General features: G+C 47.6%; 2 protein-coding genes across 27 annotated transcripts in view; one reads left to right on the forward strand and one right to left on the reverse strand.

Annotated features, from left to right (window-relative positions):
- PPARA (peroxisome proliferator activated receptor alpha) overlaps positions 1-9,443 on the forward strand; it is a 66,350-nt gene extending 56,907 nt beyond the window's left edge. For 20 of the 23 annotated variants that reach the window (XM_070253554.1, XM_070253558.1, XM_023630982.2 and 17 more), the window contains 2 exons: positions 4,871-5,318; positions 7,550-9,443. In XM_070253554.1, the coding sequence (XP_070109655.1) occupies positions 4,871-5,318; positions 7,550-7,797 (696 nt within the window). In that variant the 3' untranslated portion in view covers positions 7,798-9,443. The remainder of the gene's footprint in view (positions 1-4,870; positions 5,319-7,549) is intronic. The other 3 variants (XR_011433431.1, XR_002804487.2, NM_001242553.1) reach the window with 2 other exon arrangements.
- Positions 9,444-15,724: 6,281 nt separating this feature from the next.
- Positions 15,725-23,538, reverse strand: CDPF1 (cysteine rich DPF motif domain containing 1). 4 transcript variants are annotated; one of them, XM_070254057.1, is made up of 5 exons: positions 23,293-23,447; positions 20,643-20,755; positions 19,446-19,557; positions 19,000-19,071; positions 15,725-17,234 (listed from the first exon to the last, which is right to left on the reverse strand). In XM_070254057.1, the coding sequence occupies exons 1-4, from the start codon at positions 23,389-23,391 to the stop codon at positions 19,039-19,041; spliced, it is 357 nt and encodes a 118-aa protein (XP_070110158.1). In that variant the 5' UTR covers positions 23,392-23,447; the 3' UTR covers positions 15,725-17,234; positions 19,000-19,038. The 4 variants fall into 4 exon arrangements, with proteins under 4 accessions (XP_070110158.1, XP_005606841.1, XP_001488894.1 ...); XM_005606784.4 differs by lacking the exons at positions 19,000-19,071; positions 23,293-23,447 and adding an exon at positions 23,453-23,538; XM_001488844.5 differs by lacking the exon at positions 19,000-19,071 and having other exon boundaries at positions 23,293-23,462.
- Between the last annotated feature and the right edge of the window lie 3,203 nt (positions 23,539-26,741).

The raw sequence follows: 26,741 nt of genomic DNA on the forward strand, positions 1-26,741 counted from the left end.
AGGGTGCGTGGCGGGGCAGGGGGACGTGAATTTGTCTAGGCTGTAAACTGATTTATTCACACAACCATGAGGACCGCGAGCTTGTGTGGGAGCACAGGCATCGACCCCGGAGCAGGCCAGGGCTGCTGTGCCACCAGCTCAGGGCTGGGCGCGCTTCCCGGCCGGCCCGCGAGCAGCTTCCTTCCGCAAGGACTGCTGGGCAGGGCCACCTGAGCTCCTGAGCTCTCCCCACCCCGACTTGGCCCTAAGATCTTTGGAACCTTGATAGAGAAAGATAGGTGCTGGACGGACTTTTAATTTGAAAGCGGGGCTCTGGTTTGCTGGAAGTGGGGAGCTGAATTTATCCTTGCAGGAGACCGGTCTTTGTTCTGTAGAAACCACTTCCATGACCTGGAGGTCAGAAAAAGCAAAGACTGGCTGACCTGGAACTGGTTAGGGTGCTGAGTAGATGAGGACGGGGACCCTGCTGGGCTGGCAGGGAGGGGTGGAGAGGGGGCCTCAGGAGGAGGAAGGGAGCCACACGGGAGCCACAGATTCAGTCGCTTTAGGGGAAAGTGGGTTTTAGCTGAAGGAAGGGGGAAGATAGGATGGATAGCGAATGTCTGTTTCTATCTGGACACGAGCTGGGTTGAGCCTGAGACTTCAGCACCATGGGCCAGAAAATGACCAGGCCCTTAGTTGTCTGGTCAGAGCCTGTCAGGGGAGCTTGCTGCCCCTGGATTTCAGGGTGACAGGGACAGAAGCAGAGGTGGGGAACGGGGCAACAGTAGTCTCCTCTGAGCATGGCTTCCAAGAGAGGCACTTTTCAACAGTGCTTTAAAAAGATGTGTTGATCTGCCATGAAAAGACTTTCCCGGAGGCAAGGTGCAAATGAGACTGTGAGGAGCGTTGACGTCAGCGCCTGTCTGAGGGTGTCTGCTTCCCTGTGTGCGACCAAGGACTCAGACCCCAACGCACAGGGACACACGTGCGCACTCACGCACTCACGCACTCGCACACTTGCACACTCCCACACTCTCACGCACTCACTCTCTCTCAGGCTCAGCTGCTTCTGGTTCTAGAAGCTGGCTGTACCTCTGAACAAAGGGGGAGGGTGTTCAGTTAAAAAAAAAAGCCGACTCATAGCACTGACTGTTTCGACTTGAGCAGTACAGAGCAGAATTAGGTGACGGGAGTGCAGTGCTGCTGCCGTTTAAATCTAACACACGGGTCAGAACTTTATGCGCTTCAAATGAAGGGGACGGCGTATGTTTATGGCAAAGATTCCCGTATTGCTCAAAACTGTCAGGAATTATCTTTAGAGTCTTTGAATACCTTCAGGTATGGAAAATCTTCATCCTCTGAGGATATAATTGAGTTTTAGACAAGACCATAAATCAGTTGCAGCCAGCCTGTTCGCAAACTGGGATTAAACAGAGTAAAATGTCGTATTTGAAAAGAAATAAGTGAAGCAAGGAGACTAATTTTTTACATGTGGCTCAGAAGGGGTTCTAAAACTCGTTTTGAAAGAGGAATTCCAACATTATTCTCAACATTGCCAAATCTTTGGGACAAGGAGGCCTCCCGGGCACCGTCCCGGGACAGCACTGCCCCTTCGGATGGGCGTTGCCTTGCACTACATCGCGGGGTTTGCCTCCTGTGTTATGTTGAAATATTATACAGACTACTTAAGGTGTCTTTAGATACTTAAGATTTTATACTGTTTCTAGAAATGTGTAGTAAAACTTAACCAAAAGCTTATTAAATAATTTCATCCAAAGCAATTCTACCAATAATTCACAACTAAATTTCTCCTACAAAATGGTGCTGCCTAACTTTTCATAGAAAATGCTGTTCAAATGTATTTTGGAGGGGCCAGGCTGGTGGTGCAGCGGTTAAGTGCGTACATTCTGCTTCGGTGGCCCGGGGTCTGCCGGCTCAGGTCCTGGGTGCAGACATGGCACTGCTTGGCAAGCCATGCTGTAGCAAGTGTCCCACATATAAAGTGGAGGAAGATGGGCACAGATGTTAGCTCAGGGCCAGTCTTCCTCAGCAAAAAGAGGAGGATTGGCAGTAGGTGTTAGCTCAGGGCTAATCTTCCTCAAAAAAAAAGTGTATTTTGGAGATGAATTCTACACATTAACACACATGGAACACCATCGGCTGTCAGCAAGAGTAATCTGTGTGGTTAGGGGCACCTTCCGGTCTTGGCGTGGAGTGATTGGAGGGGACACTGGGCAGCTTTCTGCCTTGTGCTGTTTAAAATCTTTACAACGTGCTTTCTTTATTTGAATCGGCCACCTGTAATGTCAGATATATTCATATTCAAACCTGAGAGTAGAAGGCACATACCAAAATTAAATATAAGCTGCATGGATTTTTTTAAATAGTCTTCTCAAGAATGTTTATCACTGAAGTTTGGCAAATTTTCAAGTGTTTTACTATACAATTTCTCTTTAGCTTTAAGAAACTTTGGTTTCTTTTCTTTTTTTAAAGATTGGCACCTGAGCTAACATCTGTTGCCAATCTTCTTTTTTTTCTTCTTCTTCTCCTCCTCCTCCCCAAAGCCCCCCAGTACATAGTTGTCCATTCTAGTTGTAGGTCCTTCTGGCTCTGTTGTGTGGGACGCCACCTCAGCCTGGCCTGATGAGCGGTTCCGTGTCTGTGCCCAGGATCCCAACTGGCCAAACCCTGGGCCGCCGAAGTGGAGTGCACTAACTTAACCACTCGGCCGCGGGGCTGGCCCCCAGAACTTTGGTTTCTTACTGTCGGCACTTATTTTGAATTCAAATGCTTTCTAATTTTGCCTGTTAGTGAGACTTGCCTTCTAAAATCCAAGTGATAATTTTATAAAAAGGCCATGAAATATTTGTTACTGTTTAAGGCCCCATTTATGAGAGTCTGTTTCACATAAAACTAGTCCAGGGCCAGCTTCCTGGGTGTGTGACCTGTTTGCAAAGGCCCCCGGCTTGGCAGGGCCCCGCCCTGGGGTTTAATGCGCTGCTGTTGCTGTCTTGGAGTTCTGGATCATTTGTTTAACACAGGGCCCTTACATTTTCAGTTTGCACTGGACCCTGCAAATTATGTAGCTAGTGTAGTATGCGCTAGTCCTGTGAGATGCTCTACCAAAAAGAAAGAAAGAAGATAAGCCTTTGGTAATCAAACACCTTGGGAACTGCCGCTTGCCCTGATTTATAGAGCACACTCGTTATGTTAAAGATTCTGGGAGGCCCTAACTTTGTTTGACTCAGTGCTTCTTGAATTGTTTTGACCATGGAACTCTTTTTTTTTTTTAATTTAACACCTTAATTTCTGCTAAATGTACTTTTAAAAAGGCAGTGATTTGCATAAAGTCAAGGCAGCCTGATGGTGTATTTTCCTGAATTGAGGGAATATTGCCAGCTATCCTTTAAAAACATTTCTCTGTGCACCCTATAAATGTTAATTTCTTAAATCTGAGCTCCAACTTCCTGTGAAGCAGAACGTCCCCCCCAAACTTCCCCAAAATAATGGGAATCTGACTTGCTTTTAAGGTCTTTGGAGAGAGATCATTTTAGTCTTCCTTAATCAGACTTGAGATATTTAGAAATTGGGCTTTGAATTTTGTATTTAGAATATTTTCACTTATTCATGGGTAATTTTAAAAATAGCCCTTTTCCTCAGATGTGGGATCAGACTTTTTTGTCTGACACTCATTGCAAATTCTAATTCTGTTTAAAATTTTGAAGACAGCCCATGGGATCGTTTCAACACCTCCATCGTGCCCCTGTGCCAAGTGGACCCCACAGGTGCCCTGAAGATGGTTTTGGGCTGTGACTCCTCCAGATGCTCTCGTGAGCCCACACACGGGGAACGTGTCATGCCGTGGGTCCAGATGCATGTCAGTGATGTGTTTTGCCCACTGGCAGAGTGATTCTTAAAACCACTGGGCTGCCTGTGCTCTCTTTGTTCATGTCCTCCAGCAGGGACTGAAAATAATGCCTCAGCCCACTTGATCACTGGTCTGTAGAACACGTATCAATCAAGAGCTCCCTTAGAGGCTGTCATCTCTTCTGCTCCGCACACAGATCTGGCATACAATTTGGCCAGCGGTGGTGTTTGTGCCCGTTCTCCGAAGCCCCACCAGACATATAATCCTTGCTGGGGATGTTGGCTTCAAATATCATAGCCAACCATCTCTCCTTTCCTCCACTAGATCCTTATAAAATGGCAGGACCAGTGGGTTTGGATACAAATGGTATGACAACATATAGGGAGCTGCCACGGGGCTTTGGCACTTGTTCCAGAACATGGAGCACCCATGGAAGGCTTCAGTCTCATGCACAGGGAAACACAGGCTCGTCAAGGCTTTTCCAGTTTATCTCCAAAGAGCAAGCGTTTAGTAATGCTTGTTTGCTTATTTCTACACAAATGCCAGCTTTCTGAGTTGTATATATTTCATGCCAAATTTATTCATTCAACAGTCAGTGTTAGATAATGATGGTTATCTCTAAAGTTCATAAAATGGTAAAAGTAAGAATTATTGTAATTAAGCCTATTGCAGTAGAATTTAGGAGTTCAGAGAATATTATAAAATATTAGAAGTGCTTTGCTGGTATTCTCTTGTTAGCTTTATTGCCAAAATCAGTACTTCACTTTCGTAGCACTGAAACCCTTACCCAACATCGGGCAATGACAATTACTATCTTACTGATTTATATTGTTGGTTCTCTATTAATGTCGTCCTGTCTGGAACTAATTTTGAGGCTGTTGAAGGATGAGGACTGTGTTTGGTACCTATTTTGATTTTCCACAGGTGACTTGGGCGCGGTGGCTGCTCGTCAGTTTAACGACAGTTAGGAAGACAGTTTGTTCCCAATTACCTGACTTATTCCAATGTCTTTCTTTGCAGCCTTTTGTCATACATGACATGGAGACATTGTGTATGGCTGAGAAGACTCTCGTGGCCAAGTTGGTGGCCAACGGCATCCAGAACAAGGAAGCGGAAGTCCGCATCTTCCACTGCTGCCAGTGCACGTCCGTAGAGACCGTCACGGAGCTCACGGAATTCGCCAAGTCCATTCCCGGCTTCGCAAACTTGGACTTGAACGATCAAGTCACTTTGCTGAAATATGGAGTTTATGAGGCCATATTTACAATGCTGTCTTCCGTGATGAACAAAGACGGGATGCTGGTAGCATATGGAAGTGGTTTTATCACTCGTGAATTCCTAAAAAGCCTGAGAAAACCGTTTTGTGATATCATGGAGCCTAAGTTTGATTTTGCAATGAAGTTTAATGCACTGGAACTGGACGACAGTGATATTTCCCTTTTTGTGGCTGCTATAATTTGTTGTGGAGGTAAGTTCTTGATTTAATCGGCTGGTGACATGTCGTTTACAGCTTCCTATCTTGAAGAATTGGACAGTGGTAAATCTGCGATGAGCGGGAGCCGCGCTGTGGTGGAGCGAGCGTTGGCAGGGTGGGACGGCTCCTGAGCCCCACGTCGCCACTACCAGAACTAAGTGAGATTCTGGCAGTGTCGGACTGTGTTCTAGCATACATTATGCTATATAAGTATGTATTTAAACATTATAGAAATAGGTTCTATTTATAATTATAATATTATATAAATATATATTCTACTTATAATCATAATATCAAATATTATATTAGGTATAATTAATAATTGTAATGTATCTAATAGCTAATATATATATTAGGTAATATATATTATCTAATATATAATAATTATAATTATATCATAATGTATGGTATATATTATTATTATATACTATAATTATTTTATTATAATATTACATCTGTATTACAGACAGTATTCTATAAAGTGCCATGCAGATGTTAGTTCGGTTGCTGTCACTATTGGTATATTTATGCTATTTTGAAAAGTATCAGGAGCTAACTGGCAGCAATTGCAAAGTTTGCTTTGCCAAAGGAAATGGATCCCAGTGAAGGAAAATCTGGGCCTCTCTTCAGGAAGGTGGCTCTGCAGCCCCCACATTTTTGGCTCAGTGTCACGTTCCTTTAAATAGCCCTGTCCCGGGTGTAAGAAGGTCATCCTCTACCGTAAACTCAGCTGACCTTGCCCGGCCTTGGGGGAGCCGACGGGGCCACTGCCCCACGAACTGCCAGCAGCTGTACTGCACCCTGTGATTTACCGACTCGCGGCACTGAGGCTGGCCGCGACCGGCAACGGCCCGGACTCCAGAAGTGGAGCGGGGTATGAGCGGCCCAGCCCATGAGGTCTGTCCCTGTTACCATCCAGCTGGGCAGAGTCAAGTGGGAGGGCGTCCTTCTCTCTGACAAAAAGGGTAAAACAACTTAGCAGCTGTATGTAATCGATCACTGTCCTTCGTACACTCAAGATATAGTGCTGTGGGTAAAAAGCAATTGCAGAACTATTTATAGGCAGTATGATCACAGTTTTATAAAAGAAATGCTAATTATACATTAATCCTATATAAAGAAAAATGTCTGGTGAGATATACATTAAACCTCTATGATGAGGTTAGAATTATGAGGGGGGGTCACTTTCTTTTTCTTGGTTGAGGAAGATTAGCCCTGCGTTAACATCTGTGCCAGTCTTCCTCTGCTTTATACTTGGGTTGCCGCCACAGCACGGCTAACGAGTGGTGAAGGTCCATACCCGAGATCCGAACCTGTGAACCCAGGCCGCCGAAGCAGAGCACTGAACCCAGCCGCTACGGCACAAGGCCAACCCCAACTTTCTATTTTTTTAATGTTTAAAAACTAATTATTTTACAACCAAAAAACTATAAAAAGTTCCCATGATTAGCAACACTTTTGAAAATCCTAGTAATGAGTGGGGCTTTAAAGCACTGCCTACTGAATATGGATGGGGGATATTTTCCAGACCAAGGGCGGGACATGTGGGCTGAGACTGAGGAAGTCCCGCGTGCACGGCTGAGCTCCCCAGGTGGGTCACCTGTGCGAACAGTGGCCCTTGCTGCACCTGGTCTCAGAGCTCCCCACGCCAGTTCCTCAGCATCCTTTCCCCTGGTCTCTGCCCTCCTATTCATATCTCGCTCCACTGTCTCTTCAGCTGATTCATGTCAGAAGGTACCTGTAACAGTACTGTATATCACAGAACCCAAGCCTAACGTGATCACACTCCTTAAATATTAGTAAAAAACTTGAAACCAAATATCCGGTTTTGACTCAGGAGGAAGAAGTTCATTTCTCATATTTTGCAAAATTGGTTGTTGTAATCCTCATCAGAATGTATACTTACTCTTACTGTTTTGGGGTGTTTACCCTCAGACAGGTGGTCATCAGGTAAATGCAAAATGAAAGGGCCAAATTGTAAGGCAGCCAGTCGGTTGAAGGTGATATAAATATTTAGGAAGGGGTATTTGTCTTTCTGCCCCTATTGGGCCTAGTGACTTTGAAAACATCTAGTTCTATCTTCTAGTCACGTTGGCAATATCTAAGGCCGCAAAGCTTTTTGTAAGAAAGGCCATGTGAAATAAGAATGTTTGGTTTCTCAAAGTGATAAAGTTATTAGGCGTTAACATGGTGATGATCACATCTCTTCTTTCTTTTGAGAATAGATCGTCCTGGCCTTCTAAACGTGGGACACATTGAAAAAATGCAGGAGGGTATCGTGCACGTGCTCAAACTTCACTTACAGAACAACCATCCCGACGACGTCTTTCTCTTCCCAAAACTTCTTCAGAAAATGGCAGACCTCCGGCAGCTGGTCACCGAGCACGCGCAGCTGGTGCAGATAATCAAAAAGACCGAGTCTGATGCAGCTCTGCACCCGCTGCTGCAGGAAATCTACAGGGATATGTACTGATTTCTTGTAAATGAACAAAAAAGAGAAACTTTTCGAGGTTTTTAAAGTTGACAGCACTACAAATGACAATTGGGAGCAACGCAACTTTGCACAAACATCCACCATTTTAACCTTAGAGAATGGAAAGTGTAAGCTGTAGGTAACCGGAATCCTAGTCCACAAATTTCTTTCTTTTTTTAATCAGTACTTCTAAGAGCATGCAAAGAATTGAGATGCTGGTGATAAGTGGCTAATAGTCAGGACTTGGAAAATTAAGGAGAATGATGTTCAGTAGTCTGATTTTAACGCGCCTGATGTTAATCAATGCAGATTTCTTTATATCACACTAGAAATGTACCGTTGAATCCACCGGCAACCTCCACACGTGGTCGGTCTTCCCATTTTACCACACTTTGGCTATCGTGCTCCTGTGTAATTTTGAGAACTAATCAGCACTTTTAAACTTTTATAATCCTGTAAATCTAGTTGTATCCAAAGGTTAGGTATTTAAAAAGCAGCAAAATATTTATTTGGAAGACTTCAATTCTGTTTCCTGAATTTGAAGAAAGACAACAGGCTGTTTTTTAATCATAGGATTTCGAGTTTCAGAGAATTCTTTGATAAGCTATTAGGATGCACAGTCATTCTGTTTTCGGGTCACTGTTTTCGTGGTCGCAGTGAATACGTGGAAAAGCCAGTTTCCAGATTTGCGTAAAAGATCCCGGAAAACCACATCTCAAGAGACCCCTCTGGACTTGACCATGTCCCTGTGTAAGCCAGCGTCTGTGGCAAGCAGGTAAAGCAAACTCTGCAAGCGTGCCAGCCTCCATTCCTCTCACCTCCACTTCCTGTCAGATCTGAACTGACTGAGTCAGGCTGTTGGGGGCCATGATAGTGTTTTTAGGGGCAAACTGACAAGATATTTGTAAATGTTCCTCTGGGCCCCGTGTGTCAAGGCAGCTCCTTGGTCTTTTCCAGTGTTGCTATTTAAAATATGCAACTTTATTTTTTTTAACTCTTGGTGGTAGTAGATGCTCCCTGGAGTGGAGAAGGCGAGGCCAATGGGATTTTATAGGCTGGGCTGGGGTGAGGTGACCTGGAGAACGAGGCGGGGTACAAAGTCCTTCAAAGGGTGGTTTTACTTAGTCTCAGGATTTGCAACAGGCTGGTTGTTTTTACAGAGATTTAGAGAGTTAAGTCTCCTTTTCCAACCACACATGTAAGGTGGTTTTTCCAACATCTAAAATATCTGTTTCAGCCTTAAAGATCGACTTCTCAACTTCGGTCCGGTTGTGAAAGCAGTGTGGATTGTGCTTTTTGCATAGGCCATATGGACCTGGAGACACTTTCTCTTTCTGGCCACCATAGTAGATAAATTGTCCCGTGAGAGAGCTTTTGGTAGTCCCTCCCTCCAACCCAGACTGGGCTGAGCCTGCCAGTACTGTTGCCTCCCTGGGGTCACTGGACGCCTCACCAACAGCACTTACGATCTGGTTGTACCCTCGATGCCCCTCCCACGCCATCTTTAGAAGATTGGACTCTAGAAGGGCATTTTATTGCTGTTAAAGAATTGATTAAGATTGATATTGATAAAGTTCCCAAGATCAGCATTGTGAAAATGCAACAGTAGAAAGAACAATAAAACTGAGACTTGAACTAGAAAAAAACGAAAGCTACAATTAGGACATCCTTTTAAAAATTGCACATTTAGTGGTATGTTTTTTTAAAGATCCAATCAAAGGATATGTTGGAAGCAAATAAAAGTATTTCCACATATAAATGACACCAATCAAGAAGTCATCCTAAGTCAGAAAGGAGCTAAGCTTTGAGGCACATGGCACATCCATTTCACCATTCTTTCCTAAAATGAGAATTCCTTGGACTGATAAGACTGGAGGGCTGTGGTTTGTCTGAGGTCGCGGGGTCAGTGGATTCCAGTGCCAGGCCCGTGTTGCCTCCATTGACCACCAGCCTCTCGCTCTGGTGTACGCTCACAGATGCCACTCAAGTGGACATGGACTTGGAAAGTGAGCCTCAAGACCCAGGCTTTCAGAAAAGTCATTCATTCTGTTTAGATTTTCATAAAACCTATCTAAAATAGCTCCTTATTTCCTGCTTTCTGCAGTAACAGTCAAGATGATGGAAGACACAGGATCTGCGTTAGTGGTCTTCGAGAGCACTTGGTTCTCTTGGGGCCTAGCTGGACTACCAGCAAGGAGAGGCCAGAAAGGAGGCCACAGGGACCTCGGCTTGAATGTCATTTGATGCTGTTCACTTTTCTTAATAGGACGAAAATCACGTGTTCCCATTCATTTAAAATAATACAGCATCAATAATGGCCACTCAGAATATTTTGGGTCACCTAATCAAAGATTCCTCATAGCATCGATAGTCAAATATAGACGAATTATTCACCAGTTCACTGAGCTGTAGTATTTCACATAGGAACTATTGAAAGAGTGCTTGCTGGGTTTCAGTAGACATCAGCACAGAGTACAACAGCAACTTCGTAACAGGCTCAGGAAGCTTCCGGCCACAGGCGTGCAGCCCGCCGCCTCTGGTGGTGAAAGCAGGTCCGGCCTCCTTTTCACAGCTGTGACGGATCTTCAAGTCACTGCTTGAACCTGGCCCTTCATTTTCTCCACCTGTAATAGCAAAACGTGCCAAACTCCTCAGAGACCACAAAGTTACCAAAAGCTTTTGTCTCGTGTGCTGATGAGAATGAAAGGATAACTGGGGCTCATCCGAGACGTGCCTCCTAATCGTGCCAGCCAGCTCTGGCTTGGGGTCCCACCTGGTCCTCCCACCCCATCCCACAGCGTGTCCCTCCTTTTCCGCCTCCTGAGAGTTTACGCTGAATTCTGCACCTGCCACCCCGCAAGAAGCCTGAGGGCTGCACGTGCTCGAGGCCATTTCGGTGAAGTCCAGTATTGCCAAAAATAGGAGGCTCCCAATTGCATCAGCGAGAGCGGGATTCAGGAGCAGTTGTCAGAGCACTAGTGAGCTGTTCCTCTCTTCCCACCTGCTCTCCAGTTTCCCTGTGACCTTCCTACAGTTGGCTCATAAGTTGGCTCATAAGTACAGAGCAGGTATGGATATGCACAAATAATGAACATGAAGTCGAGGAGAAAGAAACTCGGTGCTCAGTGCATTCAAGAACGCCGGCGAGAGCTGTCCCTGTTTTAAAGGGAGTCTTTCTCTTCATTTTAAGAGCACAGAACATATCTTTCTGCTTGTACTGATGCGTTTCTTACATAGGCCACCCAGAACTCTAAGGAAATAAACGGGCTTGGGGACTGTGCGATCCAGGGACGGGGTAGCATCCTAAGATCTGAGCAGAAGCTCAAGGCACAAGTAAAATCTTTTGTTTGATGTATGATAAGTAAACTATTAATTTAGCAACTATTTTTTCCCCAAATCAACAGTATAACAGCTACCTCAATAGACATATCATAAACCACTGTTAGAATTAAGGTACACCAGCTCGGGGGCCCTATGGTGCATCTGCAGGCAGACCGTCTGTGCTCAGGGCTCAGAGGCTGCATACTCACCTCTGCTTGTCCACACGCTGAGAAATGAGAAGTTATGACTTTCTAAAGGAAATTCTGTTGTTTAAAGGGAGCGTCAAAGATACACACGTGCAGAAGTTGCTGCCCCGTTTTAGTGAGACTGAGCACGAGCATGATGCAGGGTCAGGAGAAGCAGTGATGGTCTTGGTCTGCAGTGACCCGCCCACCAAGGGCCTCCCCGTCGTGTTCAACTATGCCTGCTGGCTGTGTAGCTGTCCAGGGAGAGACTGCCGGATGAGGATGGAAGGAGATGCCTCCAAGCAAACCTTAGGCGGATGGTGACTTCCCGCAGTCTCACCCTGCTGGCAGCACCTGTCCCTCTCTCCAGGCATTTCCTGCCTCATGCTCCCTTTTGCAAACCATGCTGACACTGGGCACATCTGATGCTTAGCAGCCGGATGCACAATGGAAGGTTTTTTTGTCTTGACCCAATGGCCGTGCCTGTCTTTGGAACATCTTAATGAACTCCTGTTTAAATATGGGTCCATTGTTTCAACCAACCAATCCGGCGCTCCCAGCTAAGACTGACTTGACCGCGGGCCTGGCCTTTTGGGGGGCTTCCATGGCCCCAGGGAAAGCCAGCCACCTTCAAAGTACCTCTTCAACCCTTGTGGCCTTTCAAAACACAGATCCCACTAGGAAAACATGTCAAGTGCTCACGACTCCCCAGCTACACCGCGGACCTTCACAGCTCTCAAAGAAGGTTCCTGCCGTCTCCTGCAATTCTCAGCCCTTTGAGGGGATCATCCCCATTTTAAAGTGGAAACACCCAGGCTCAGGGTGAAGGGCCGCCTGGCCCTGCAGGTCTCTGGCCCCCAGGTGTAGCGCACTTTCTCCACCTCCGCACTCTTGCCAGCCGCTTACAGCCCGGCCCCGGCCCCGGCCCTGTCCTCCACCCACGCTCTTGTGGGTCAGCCTGGTCTGCCTGACGCCGCTGTTCCTGGAGGAGTTACTTGCTTAAAGCCTTCCTTTTAAGCTCACAACAGTGGTGTGGATCCAGGAGGGGCAAGGAAATTCTATTGCCCATAGAAGGCACAAACTAAGATGAGGCCACCAGTGGGGGCTTCCTGAGTATTAAAAAGTGTCCCTGGAAGATTTTTTCCACACCCAGCGTTTATGGCATTGGCACTGCCAGGCACTAGACGGTTCCAAAGCCAGACTCTGTATTTGTTCTCATTTTAAAAGTGGCCCAGCTCCTCTTAGCTCTTGGTCCAAGCTGACTCATAGGGCTCCCCTGGGATTAAGGACTCTTACCAACCAAATCTTTGCATCGAGTTGTCAGCTAAGGAGACTCTTGCCTTCCTGACAACAGCGACCTTCAGACGGCACAGTCTGAAGTAAAGTGTCCGTGAATGGCTCTATGGACAGCTCAGCTGTGCTGTCGCCATGAGGAGCAAAAGAAGGGGTGTGACAAATGTTGACTAATCTGCCTAAAGTGGGCTGGCAGCTCCTCGCTAACCGAGGAATTCTTTGACGCCGTTGCGCTGTGTAGCGGCCTTCCTTTTCCTTTCTGAGTGCAAGGACTTCCCCCAGGCAAGCCCTCCTCTGGAAGACCTTCTGCCCAGGAAGATCTAAGAGTAGGCTCCAAAGATTGACATCTAAGTTTTTGCTGAGATTTATACATATTTTAGGTGCCATTTTAATAGAATTCAGGAAAATGGTCACTGACCTCCAGCCTGTGAAGCACACCAGAGTAAGAATAAAGTGACAAATCTGGTGTGACTCAAGACATAGGAGATCCATATATTTCTCAGGAAACCACAATACAAACTAAAATGTGATATTGGAAGTTTTGTAAGAAAAAAAAAGACAGAGTCTTCATGCTTTAGTTTAAATAGTTGCATGCTTTCCGTTATGCTGTTTTTGTGGAATGCAGCAGGTTCTTAAACTTTATTTCAGTAGAGCGGGCTACAGGCTTATTTCTTTAAGAAGCTGTGGTGCAGGCCCGCTGGTTGGAACAGAAAGCGCGTGGCCGCCGCCCAGGGCTGCCTTCCGCACGGCCCTGTCCCAGCTTGAGGGGCCTGGGCTGCCTTCTCAGATCTAGAGTGGGACTGGCCACTGACCGTCTGCTTCTCACAATCTCAGTTTGAAGCGTGAGAAATAGAACCATTTACTTCCCCTCCCCAAGAAGGGGGAGCCATAGCATATAATGCGGTCCAGCTGAAATACACACAGCCACATCCTTTTGGAATCCTTTGCCAAACAGAACAGACCAAACTGCATCCATGTGCAGTGTCACATCTTGACTGAAGCAATTGAGAACATCAAGGCCTTCAGTGGCCCCATGGCTATTACATGCATTCTTTCAAAAAAAAAAAAAAAAATGAAGAAACATCAATTTTTTACATCATAGAGAGGAAATTAAGACCTGGGTCAGATTTTTTAACTTAAAATGTTTGCTAGTTTGGGTCAAATGTGAAAACCTTCCATGTCTTTCTCCAGAGAAGGGAATTACCAGCCTCCTCCTCTCCTGCCCTTCTCCCTCCACCCAGCATCTAAAAGTCATTACTAGGCTGAGTGGATACAGCATCATGGAAGCAGGTGCACAGCATGAGCCCTGCCTCCTAGGACAAGGGGTGAGCTGCAAAACCAGGGGCACGTGGCCAGAGGGGCCTCAGGCCTTGACTCAGCCTCCTCGAGGCAGGGAGGTCAAGCTTCAGGCCTTGAAGACAAGTGAGTGACCATTCTTTTCAAGGTAAAACCATTCACTTTTGGGAACTGTCTTCTCTTAAAGGCACAGATGGTCTGTTCCTTTTTTTCAGGCCTGAAAAAAAAAGTACCTCACAAAAGATGCATACCACTCAGTCATACCCTTTCCGGTAAGATTACAGTATTCGCGTTCGAGTATCACGATTTTTTTCTGCACTGTATGGTGAAAAGAACTATGTTAATAGCTGTATCTTAAATACTGTGATTTGAGGGGTTTTTAAAATGCTAATATAAATATTTTACTAACTTACAATCATGCATCTAATAACAAACGTTCGGGTTCTTTTGAAATCAGTGTTAATTGATGTATGCTCTTAATAGCCTGGCTCTGGGACCTATAGGAAACACAAAGGAAGCTGAAATGTCGCAACTAAAATGCAACTGCACACACACACACACACACACACACACACACACGTCAAAGCTTTTCATCTCTCCTGAGCCACGTAGAACTGTTTTTCACTGTACAAATCTGTTTCATTCATCACACTTCACCGGCAAGCAGCACAGCGAGCCCATCTCATCATTTCTACCGGCAAGGCCGCCTTAGGCCCAGGTCAGAAGTCAATGTTGCACACAGCAGGGTCTCACCGAAGACCCTGACCCCTTCCTGCATAGTAAGTAGCCATCTGCTCTTCAGGAAGTTACTGCCTGTGGGTTTTTACCAAAGACTTTTCAATTTGAAAAATGCTTTCAGAAATGATTTGCACCAGCTGGTTCTCTGGCAGCCTCCACACGGCCCAACCTGAAGCATAAAACAGAAACCACAGACTCCGTGAGTCTCCCATGCGTTGTTTTCCATCTTTGCAAAATTCCGTCTTGATGTGTATCTGTCCTGCCCCTTCGGTCCACAGGGCCATTGTGCTGAGACCCGCCAGGGAGAGTGTTTGACGGACACCCCATCAGGACGGTGCAGGTTTCCAAAGCGAGACTGAGCTTGGTTTCTGGGCGTTTGTTTATCGTTACTTTTCCTGGGTGCCTTACACTCTCGTAGTATTCAGGGCTGACAGACCCTTTGTTTTTCGACCGAACAGGAGCAGTTCCAAAGGAGATCTTCGTGAGCAGGCTCTGGTGTCCTCTGGGCAGGGGGCATCCAGGGCCTCGGGAAGCAGGGGTGTGCAGAGAAGAGCAATGGCATCTTCCTCATCACGTTAACTGATAGTAGTTCCAGGCAATTAGAAAATGGCTATAAAGTAACTTTAATTTTTAAAAAATCTTATTCATTTTCCCACTAGGAGATTGAACTGATCATATATATTGATTTATATCCTGAATTTGGGGGAACTCATATGTTTGGAATGTCCTACTGTAAGACTGATGAATGTAAAGACTTAATTTCAGGGTACAGTTTTGCCTTAATGGTTTTAAAAAATAAACTATTTTTTAAAATTATTTGGTGAGTTTTGAGTGATACTGTGAGATGAACTGTTTGGTTTGAAAAAACCAAATCCCCAGCTTTGGTGTCTGCCCTTAGCCCGAAACAGTCCTCCCGCCCACTCATCTGTGTTGGCCTTCCCCCGAACAGAGTCCCTTTTTGTTCGTCAGTGGACAGAATGGACCTGGGACCGTGTGGCCCAGGAACATGACATCCATTTGTCTAAAGTAACATGAAACAGGGGAAGCTTTTAAAAGTGTGGGCATCTGAAAATAAAACCCAGCACACAGATGGGTCAGCACAAGCTCTTTATTCATTCTCTCATCAGACAGGCTCCTAACACGCCCCGGGAATGTGAACTGGCCTTGCAGTAACGATAACATGAGACAGAGCACTTCCTACCCTCTAAGAACTAGCAGACAGGAGGGAGCTCACAGTTCCCACTTGCTACCATGGGGCCTATGAGGGCAGGAGTGCCGTGGGCGGTGCCTGGGGGCGGGGTGCCCCAGGACAGCCGGCAGTCTGTGGGTTTGGACTTCACAGGCACCGAGGGCTGAGTTCACTATGGAGAGGAGGCAGGCAAGCAACAGAATGGCTCTGAGGTGTGAGCACGAGTGAGGGAAGGAAGCTGAGGGCATTCCTCTGCCTTGGAATGGAATTGGGCCTGGAGCTGGAGCCGGAGCCTGAGGGACCAGAAAAGGCCAGAAGCACCAACATTCAACCTCTGGATCTACCGCCAGGCCCACAGCACCCACGGAGAAGATTGGTCTCGTAGATGTTTCAGGGGAAGGATTATTTTCCAAAACATTAACTGGTTCTTTGGGCCTTTAATTATAAATATGACACATGGTCAAGATTAAGAACATTTTTCCAAGCATCACATAAGGATGGGAAGTAAAAATTTTATCCCCCCAGTCATCCCAATCGCGTTCTGTAGCTCTCAGTACACCTCAGCATCTTCCCACAAGCATACAGGTCGCCTCCCTGTGAACCGTTCTGCTGACTGACATCTTCGTGGCAGGAGCACTCACTTTCTGGCATCTGGGGAGGCAGGTGACACCCCCCGCCATGGCTGGGAGAAGCAGCCCCTCCTGCCTCTGCATGAGCACAGACAACATGACCACACAGTGTCCCCATACTAGATCAACAGCTCTGAGACAGTGGGCCTCTGTCTCTTCGCTGCTGTGTCCACAGGACCCAGCAGAGCAGCACGGCACATGGAGGCAACTCCCGGATCTGATGACTCATACGCAGGGTTAACAGGAGCCTTCCATGCCTGGCCCTGTGCAAGCAGAAGCCAGGGGAGGACCCTGCAGGAAAGCCTGGAGCCTCAGCCCCCGAGCAGGAGAGCAAAAGGGCCCACAGGCCCGACTGTGGCTTCCCTTTGTGGCCAGCTCCTGTTCTCGGTCTCAGGGGACGGGAGCTCTGGAGCAGAGGGCTGGGTTTGCAGGGTGTCTGGTCTGAGGTCTGCCTTTGAGGTGCCTTCTATGTGGCTCCCGGTCCTGCTGCTGTTGAGGCTGCACCCCAGCTACCTCAGGCTGCAGACGCTGCTCCCGACGGCCCAGAAACAGGCCGGGCCAAGCAGCTCCCAGCTCAGCCCCACCTCGATCCAGAAGCCCCGTGCAGGGCGCTGCTGTGGACCTGGCACCTGGCTGCACTCACGTCCGAGAACTGGGCTGGCTGGCAGGCCTCTTTGATGGAACTTTCCTTTTCTCCAAGTCTTGCCGAATTTCCTGAGGGAAAGCATCAATGTTCTCCTGGACACAGGGGAGGCAAAATCTCTTGGAATAGAATAAACTGCATTCCTGAAAGAAGAGGGGAAGGAAGGGGGCTGAGTACCACGGGGAGCCTGGTGCAGCTTCTCCCGGAGGCCAGCCCTTCACCGCATGCTGGATGGAGGCGCTGAGCAGGGCCCCCAGGATACACAGACAGCTAAGAGGAGACGGGGACGGTGTGGCCAGAGCCAGAACAGCAGGAGGGAGAGCAGGGCCCTGGGGCCTGGCCAGCCACCTCGAGGAGTGTGATCTTTGCCTAAGAGAGAAAGAAATGATGGAGGACTGCCGGAGAGGAGGGGCAAAAGAGCCAGGGTGAGACCCTGCAGGCAGCGGGTGTCGGAGGGTTTTCAGCATGTGGGAATCCTCCAGTGAGAATGGCAAAGGCATCCAGGAGAGAGGGATGCAGGCCTGGGTTAACCAGGGTGGGAAAGCGGGACAGGACAGAAAGACTCCAGGACTGCCCTGCTCCACTGCAGGCTGAAGAGAAACCATGAGAAGCTGTGGCACAAGCCACAGCTACATGGTCAGAAATCCCAGATCCCTCCCTAGGGCTGTCACAGCAGTGGGACAGGGGCTTGGTGACCACTGATGCTCGGAGCAGCAGGGTGTAAGAGGTCCAGCCCTACAGATCAAAAAGGCCATGGTCGAGTGGCTTCTCTGGGTGGAAGGCCAGAACGGTCCCAATGTGTCCACTCTCCCCCTGCCTCCATCCTCTAACACCAAACTCCCGATTTTCATCCCGCACGGGGCCCGGCCCATATACTACCATCCCAGCTGCTCTGCAACTGGGTGTAGCCACGTGGCTAAGTCTGGTCGGTGGCTGTCATTGGCAGCTGTGGGCCACCACCAAGTCATGCCCTTCGAAGGAATGGGTGTGTGCTCCCTGTCCCTTCCCAGCAGTGGAGATGTAGATATGACGGTGGGAGCTGCAACAGCCGCAGTGGCCCCAGCAGATGCTGAGTTGAGGGTGGCAGCCGTGCCCTTCTAGCCAGCACTCCCTGCTCTGGACTCTTACACAGAAGAAAACTAAGTGAATCCTATTTGTCTCGATGAAGCCACTTAGGGAGTCTCTCTGTTCCTGCACCTTAGCATGTGCCTCAACTAAGACAAGGCCGCCCTTCCTACAGTTCTCAGAAGAGGTCTGTTCCCACGAGGAGTCACTCCCTAACAACCTACCACATATTCAAAGAAGGCTGGGGATTTCTGAGAGCACCCTGGGCACCCTCCCCTCTGCTGACCACGTGTAGCCCAAATTCCCAGGGGGGTGCACTTGAGGCTCCTCCCACCCGGCCCCACCCCCCTCTTCAGTCTCAGCTTCCCAGCTGCTCCTCTCCGGCCAGAGCCTCAGGATCGTCAGCTGCCCCATCTCCTCAAACACCCCAAGGTGCCGTGTGTGTCCTCCCTCCCGGCTCTGCCTGAGCTGAGGCTTCCTCCCCTGACCTTTGAGGGATGGAGGCTGTGTCAGTGGGGTCTGTGACATGGCTCCTTTGCTCGCACTTTGCCCCCGGCGGAATGCGTGGGGACCTCAGACTGTGGGATCACTCAGGCTACAGGGGCCACACTCCCCAGCTACACCTCCATCCGTCCTCGGGCTCTCAAACAGGAGGCTCAGCAATCTCGGTGAAGCAGGCCCACTCGGGCTCTCGGACCCTCAGTCTCCTCGCCTATAGGACGGGGTAATAACCTGCTTTGCCCAACCACCTTTGGGGCAGGATTGCAGGAAGCCTCACAGGTAAGACAAGTCACAAGCAGAGGGCCTGGCACACCACAAGTGCTCAAGAAAGTGGGCTCCTACCTCTGGAAAGTGCCCCCAGAACACTTAAAAGGAAGGTCGCTATCCCCTGGAGGCGAGGAGCATGACGGCCCCCTGCAGAGTTGGGGGGAGGAGGAAGAACTATTAGGGGTCCCTGGGGGTGGGGCCGAACCTCCAAGAATCAATTTCTCTTCCTCAACCCCCGCTGAGACCCCCTACCTGACCCCAGCTCACCCCTCTACCTGTCCCCTCCCCCTCTGTGGGCTGCAGGATCCATCCATTATGAGGTGGGCCAGCTGGCCTCTAAGAACTACCCCACCGGCCCTCCAACCTAGGGACTGTGAAGGCTCCTAGGGTCACCAGGAAAGACTGACACTCACACAGTCCTTGGGAAAGGCTCACGCGTCACCTCTCCCACGATCACACGTGTGGGGTCCCAGCCTCAGGGAGGGACGGAAGGCAGCCCCAGCCACACGCGGCTTACCTACCGGGCCCACACACACCAGCCTGCTGCATAAACTGCATTTCGAGCCGAGGATCAGGAATCTGTCTTTGTCCGAGGTGAAGGGGTCCTTCATGACATAGCTCTCCTCCAGGAGGCTGTAGGACAGTAAGTGATGCCAGCGGTCGGAACAGCCTGAACCTCTGCTCACAGAAGCTGGGCAGCAGCATGGACCTCCCCAGGGCCTGCACACTGCAGGCTCATGGAGGGAGGGGCTGGTCCCCCTGTGCCACCCAGTAGTAACAGAAAGGCAAGCAGTGGGGCGCCAGGCTGGAAGTGAAGCTGGACCTGCTCTGGGCTCTGTACCAGCTGTGGTGGAGAGACCCGCTCCTCTTCAGCTGGAAGAAGGGCTGCTGCCAGCGAGCCCCCAGACCCCAACCTGACTAACCAGAGTGCGGGCAGGGTCACGAGGTCCCCCCCAGCCCTCCAAGCCCTCCGCTCACGCCAAGGAACAGTGACGCCCACTCTCAAGTGCTTCTGCACAGGGAGCACTAGGGCGCCTTACACCCTGTGTATGGTCTGGCCCCACGTCACGCATCAGAAAGGAGACCAGAAAGGAGGGTTCCATGATGACATCCCTGGTTCCCAGTCAGCAGAAGAACCCCAGACAGAAGAAAGAAGCCTTGTCCCCGCCACTTGTCCCACATGAGTAATGTACTGGTCAACTTCCCTCAATGGTGCATTTGACAAAGGGCAGGTTGAAGGTCAAGAATCAAGCTCTGGGACCCACTGGCTCTACTCTAGGCCTTCCCTGGGCAGATTCCTAGGAAGCTGGTCCTCAGGACTCACTCCCACCAGTGCAAGGGCCTCAAGGCAGGTGGGCTTCCGGCTAAGAATGTTGTCTCCACAGGAACCAGCAGGAATGGCAACCAGACTCAGGCCCACATAAGGCCGCCAGGGCGCCTTTCATTCCCAGCTGCTGAGCTGTTTCAGCTGGAGCCATGGGGCTTCTACCCCACAGCTGGAGCGGGTGTTGAACTCTGAGCTGAGCAGAAGGAAGGGGCTTAGGGGTTCTGGAAGAGCTGGCTGGCCCTCAAGCCTGTCCTGTGCCTCCTCAGGTCACATGTGAAGCAGCCAGAGCCTAGAGGGGTGGGCCTAGAGCACAACACCCAGCCATGTGTCAGACTCAGGCCAACCAGCTCCGAGTAGGGCTTCCTGGGGCCACTAGGACACTGGTACTCACACGACAGACTGGGTGTCAGGGGGCTTCTGCCCCACATAGCTGTATGGAGCTGTCAAGGCACAGAGCTGGCACGTAAACACACCCAAGGGACGGCACTCTGTCTCACACGCCATCTGCAAGATCAAGAGACAGGGCACAGCACCTTCAGAACCAAGAACGACACATCGCAAAGCGTCCTGCTGCATGCTGCTTACTCACAAGACACAGGGCGTCCCTTACAGACAGGGAACCGTGAGTTCAGAGTAAGTACGAGTTCAGAGTAAGCGCTCAAGGTCACACATTATTTTCAAGTGCACATGAGATATTCACCAAGAAAGGCTATGATGCTGGGCTATAAAATGGGCCTCAAACTTTAAAAGACTAAAGTCATAGAGTACGTTCCGCAACCCCAAGATCATTAAAATCAGTAACAAAAAATCTCAAAACATTTGGAAATTAAATGGTATACTTCCAAATAAGCCATAGTTTAAAGAAGAAATCACGAGGGAAATTAGAAAATATTTTGAACTAAATGAAAACCAAAACACAATATATCAAAGTATGTAGAATGAGGCTTAAGCAGTGGTTAAAGGGAAATTCACTGCTTTAAATGTTTAAACTGGAAAAGAAGGTTTAAAACAATCATCTAGGTTTCTACCTTAAGAAGCTAGAAAAAAGCAAATTAAACCCAACATAAATAGAAAGAATAAAATAATAAAGAACAGAAATCAAAGGAATAGAAAATGGACAAACAATAGGAAAAAAAATCAATAAAACCAAAGGTGGTTATTTCAAGACTTCAATAAAGTTGATAACCTCCACTAGACTGATAAAGAAAAATGGGAAGAAGATACAAATTACCACAATCAGGAATGAAAGAGGGGACGTCACTAAGACTACAGACATTAAAAGGGTCATAAAGGAATATGTGAACTTTTTATCAAAGAAATTAGAAGTTTAGGTGAAATGGACAGATTTCTTTTAAAAATGCCAATTATCAAAAGTAACTCAGAAAGAAATAGAAAGCCTGAATAGCCCTGTATCTACTAAGAAAATTGAATTCATAATTTAAAATTTTCCAAAAAATGAAATAAAACAACACCAAAAAAATTTCATGCCTAGATGACTTAACCAGCAAATTGTCAAGCATTTAAGGAAGATGTAATACCAACCGATAGAAACTGTTTCAGGATAGAGAGGAAGGAAGACTTCCCCAGTGATTTTATGACACCAGGATCACATGGACACCAAAACTAACAGGATTACCCTGATACTATTAACCAGACAAAGCTGTTACAGGAAAACTATAGATCAATACAATATCCTTCATGAAATAGATACAAAAATCTTTAGCAAAATATTAGCAAACTGAATTCAATAATATGTAAGAAACCTAACACCTCATGACTGAGTGGATTCACTCCAGGAATGCAAGGTTGGTTTACCGTTCAAAAACCAATGAACACAATTCACACAATAGTAACAGAACACAATAGTAACAGAATAAAGGAAGAAAACCATAGGATCATTCCAATAGATGCATTAAAAAGTATGATAAAATTCAACAGAATTTTACAAAATTCAAGGTTCCGGGTGGTGCTTCAACCCTACGGGGCTCCCCAACTGACTACAGAATAAACTCCCTTCCTTGGCAGTTGAGGTCTCTTTAACTTGGGTATCATCTTGTCCAATTACTCACCCCTCCTCACGTGCTGTCCTTCAGAGAGCCCCTATACTTCTCCACCTCCTTGCCTTTGCTTCTGCTGTTCCTTCCACCTGGAGGGCTTTTCCCCACATCTCTACCCAAGGAATTGCCCTCCGGCTGCCTTGCAGATTTTCTCTTTATCTTTGGCTTTCAATGCTTTGAATATATATTTACTCTTTCTTTCTTTTAAACTTATTTATCCTGCTTGTGCTTCTTTAAGCAGCCTTTGATCTGTGGTTTCATATCTTTCGTCATTTTTGGAAAATTCTTGAGCATTATTGACGTGGATCAAGGCTGCCCCGGGGAGAGAAGCCTAAGGCGTCCTGGCCTATATGCCGATCATGACCTGATTCATATCTAAAGTTATATGACCACATAATAACCAGACCCCACCTGCACTGACATGATTTAATGATTTTTTACATCATCTTTCCTTTGTCTGGTAGAAGTAAGTGACGTACCCATGCCTTATAAATTGAGCCCTAACCCTCAACACTTTGCAGCCCTTCACTGCCCGTGGGTCCCGTCCCCACGCTAGTCTCTGAATAAAGGAGCACTACAACCAGACCTCGAGAGTCCAAAGAAATCTTTCTTTTGACTCTTTGCCTCGCTGAGCCCGCAGCATTATCACGTCAAATATTTCTGCTGCCTTATTCTCTGTCTCCTGAGACTGCAACTGCAAGAGCAGGAGGCCGTGCGACACCGTCCCACGGTTCTCGGACGCTTGGCTGCGGGTTGCGTCTGTCCCTTCCTCTCTTCGTGTCTCACGGGGGGCATTCCTAGTAACCTAACTAGTGCACTGACTTTCCTCCTCGGCCGCGTCACATGACTGACGGGCCCGGGAGGCATTCCTCCTTATCCCTAGCCCCCGCCCCCCGATTCTTCCCAAGGTTTCCGGGGCCGCCCCGCACGTAGGAACCACCCCGGAGCTCCCCAGCCCCCAGTGTCCCCAGCGCCGCCATCCACCATGGTGGCTTTTCCCGCGTCCTCCGTCCCGTCCCAAAGCCGCAGGCCCCCGCAGCCCTCCACTGAGGCGCCGACCGCGGCCGCTCGAGCAGGAGGCATGTGGAGACCAGGGCGGGCATCACCGCGCACGCGCCGCTTGGACACCAGGCCGCACACTCACCTCCGCCGCCTCCGCCGCCCCGCGCGGCCCCCGCCACGGCGCATGCGCGGGCCCGCCCCGAAGGCGCCCAACTGAGGGCGCATGCGCGGGATAGGGCGGGGCTTCGTGGCTGACTTTCGACCCCGTCTCGTGCGCCGGGCCAGTGAGCTATGGGGGTGGCAGCAGGACGGGGAAGAGTTGGGCCTGCTCTGCGCGGTGTTCGCCGCCCCGAGGCGCTCCGCTTCTTCCTGGATTTTCCACCGGGATCCGCAGAGTGGAAGCGCCCGGGCGCGTGGCCCGCAGATAACCCGGCGGCGCCCCGGCATGGTCTGCTCACCTCGCGCCTCGGCTGAGATGCCGTGGTGTGATCTCGCCAGCTCCCTGTCCCCCCATCGGACGGGAGCCCCCCGGGCCTAGGCCGCAGGCGGGGGTGACTGTGTCAGCTAAGGCAACAGTCGAGATGAGTTCAAAACGAGCCCCGTCGTTTCCTGTGACCGTTGTAAACCTGTGCGCTCGGGACATGTCCGTGTGCTCTTTGAAAGCCCTAAAGTGGCCTGCGACGCCCGTCGTGATCTGGGCCCCACCATCCTTCAACCTTCTGAGCCTCGCTCCGGGGCACCAACCACACTTTCAAAGGTCCCCCTGGCCCCCAAGCTCCCCTGCCCTCAGCCCCTAAATCTGCAGTGACTGTCCTACCTTACCCCAGCCCCACTCCTGACCCCTCTGTGCCTGTGTACGCGAGGCATCATTCTGTGGAGTTAGGGGCAGGATTCTGAAGCCAGCAGGCCTGAGATCTGGGACTTTTTCCCACGGGGAATTAAGAACTAAGGATTATACAAACTATTTAGTAACGCTGGGAACAAAATTCTTGGACCTAGGCAAGAGGGGCCCCTGCCCTGGGCACCAGGAATTAGCAAGCAGTTTGATTTCGTTACTAGAAAACATGACAAACTGTGCTTACAGCAGTGACATTCTTTGGATCAGTTCAAAGATGATACACTGTTGGGTTTTTTTCTAGATCTGCCCAAAGATGGACCATCTTGACGAAGCATTTCAAATCTAATTTATAACCACTCTCAATACATGACGGTAATCCCATGAATGCTGTGAAAGCCATTAGACAGTTTAGACAAGTTAGGAGATGCACTCGAAGAGTTAAGTGAAATCATATCCAAAGAGAAAATAATGGTCTTTGGCAGAAAATAAAGTTAATTTTGAGTTTGAGCTGTCTACAGTTGTTACTGTAAGAAAAAGCTTACCAAAAAATCCAAAAGGATTAAAAATATCTCAATGTTTTAGGGAAAAAAGTGGTTCCCAAAAGAAACCGCATGTGAAATAAGCACAAATCAAGAGAATGAAAAGACAAGCTACAGGATGGGAGAAGATATTAGCCAAAAGACATATATGATAAAGGACTGTTGTCCAAAATATACAATACAAAGAACTCTCTTAAAACTCAACAATAAGAGCTGATTAAAAAATGGGCCGAGGACCTGAACAGAGACCTCACTGAAGAAGATATACAGATGGCAAATAAGCATATGAAAAGATGTTCCACATTCTATGTCATCAGGGAAATGCAAAGTGAAGTGAGATATCATGACATACCTATTTGAATGGCCAGAATCCGAATACTGATGACACCAAATGCTGGTGAGCATGTGGAACAATAGGAACTCTCAGTCATTATTGGTAAGAACGTAAAATGGTGCAGCCACTTTAGAAGACAGTTTGGCAGTTTCTTACAAAACTAAACATACTCTTATCATATGATCCAGCAATCATGCTCCTGAGTATTCACCTAAAGATGTTGAAAACTTCTGTCCATACAAAAACCTATACGCAGATATTTATAGCGGCTTTATTCATATTTGCCAAAACTTGGAAGCAACCAAGATGTCCTTCAGTAGGCGAATGGATAAATAAACTGTGGTCCATACAGACAATGGAATTTTACTCAGCACTAAAAAGAAAGGAGCTATCAAGCCATGAAAAGACATGGAAGAAATTTACATGTATATTAACAAGTGAAAGAAGACAATCTGAATATGCTACATATTGTATGATGCCAACTATAGAACATTCTGGAAAAGGCAGAACAATGGAGACACTAAAAAGGTCAGTTGTTGCCAGTGGTTGGGGTGGGGGATGAATAGGCAGAGCACAGAGGATTTTTAGGGCAGTGAAAATATTCTGTGTGACACTATAGTGGTAAATACGTGTCATAATACGTTTATCTAAACTCATAGTATGTACAACGCCCAGAGTGAACACTAATGTAACTATGGACTCTGGGTGATAATGATGTGTCAACATAGGTTCATCAAGTGTAACAAATGTCCCATCCTGGTGAGGATGTTGATAATGGGGAAGGGTATGCATGTGTTGGGGCAGAGGGTATAGGAGAAATCTCTGAATCGTCCCCTCAATTTTGCTGTGAACCTGAAACTGTTCTAAAAAATAAAGTACTTTTTAGAAAACACTAAGGTGGCATTCAAATACAATGTAGGGAAATTAGAACTAGGAAACAGAAACATTTGCTGGACTCTGAAGGAGAAGATTCATGTACAAATAATCCTGAAAATAATGTCTCTGGAGACTATTTTCTGGCCACTGTGGGTCAAGGTATAGTCGCTACTGAAGAGAGAGTTGAACCAAGTGGGCAGCCTACTGTAGTTTTCAGTTTTCTTTATTATATCTTAGTACTGAAAAATGTGAAAGGAGAAAAACTTAAGAACTACTGTATGGATCTAGATATGTTGTAAGATATTAAGATATGGTGAGAATAGTGAACTAATTATTTCATTTATATAATGAAATGGAAATATTTTGTAATATTTTCTGCAATGGTGCTAATTTTTCAGATTCACCCTCCTTACCGTGTTTAAACCTGATGTCACTATTCATGGATCAATTCTAAATCTAAAGCTTTAAGAATTTTATTGACAATTCCAGCTGCTGCTCCCTCAGCAGAGTGAAGTTTCTCCCAACTGAAATAATTGAAAACTGTCTACAAACTATAATGACTCAGGAAAGTTTATCTAACTTGGCACAATTGTCAATATAACACAATTATATGAAAATTTTATTATTATCAACACAATGATTTTTTTTCTGAAACAAAGGCAAGAAAAATAAATTTTGTGGTATACATACATACATAATAAATTATGGATTATGTATGTCTTCTTACTTATTCAAGCATCAGTGGCCCATGGACAGAACCTCCAGAAGTGCACAATAATAGTTCAGTTATCTTTGATATTTTGCCAATTTTCAGCCATATGAAAGCCACAGCTTTACATATAAT

The sequence above is a fragment of the Equus caballus genome, chromosome 28, assembly GCF_041296265.1.
Source record: "Equus caballus isolate H_3958 breed thoroughbred chromosome 28, TB-T2T, whole genome shotgun sequence".
Taxonomy (NCBI): Eukaryota; Metazoa; Chordata; class Mammalia; order Perissodactyla; family Equidae; genus Equus; species Equus caballus.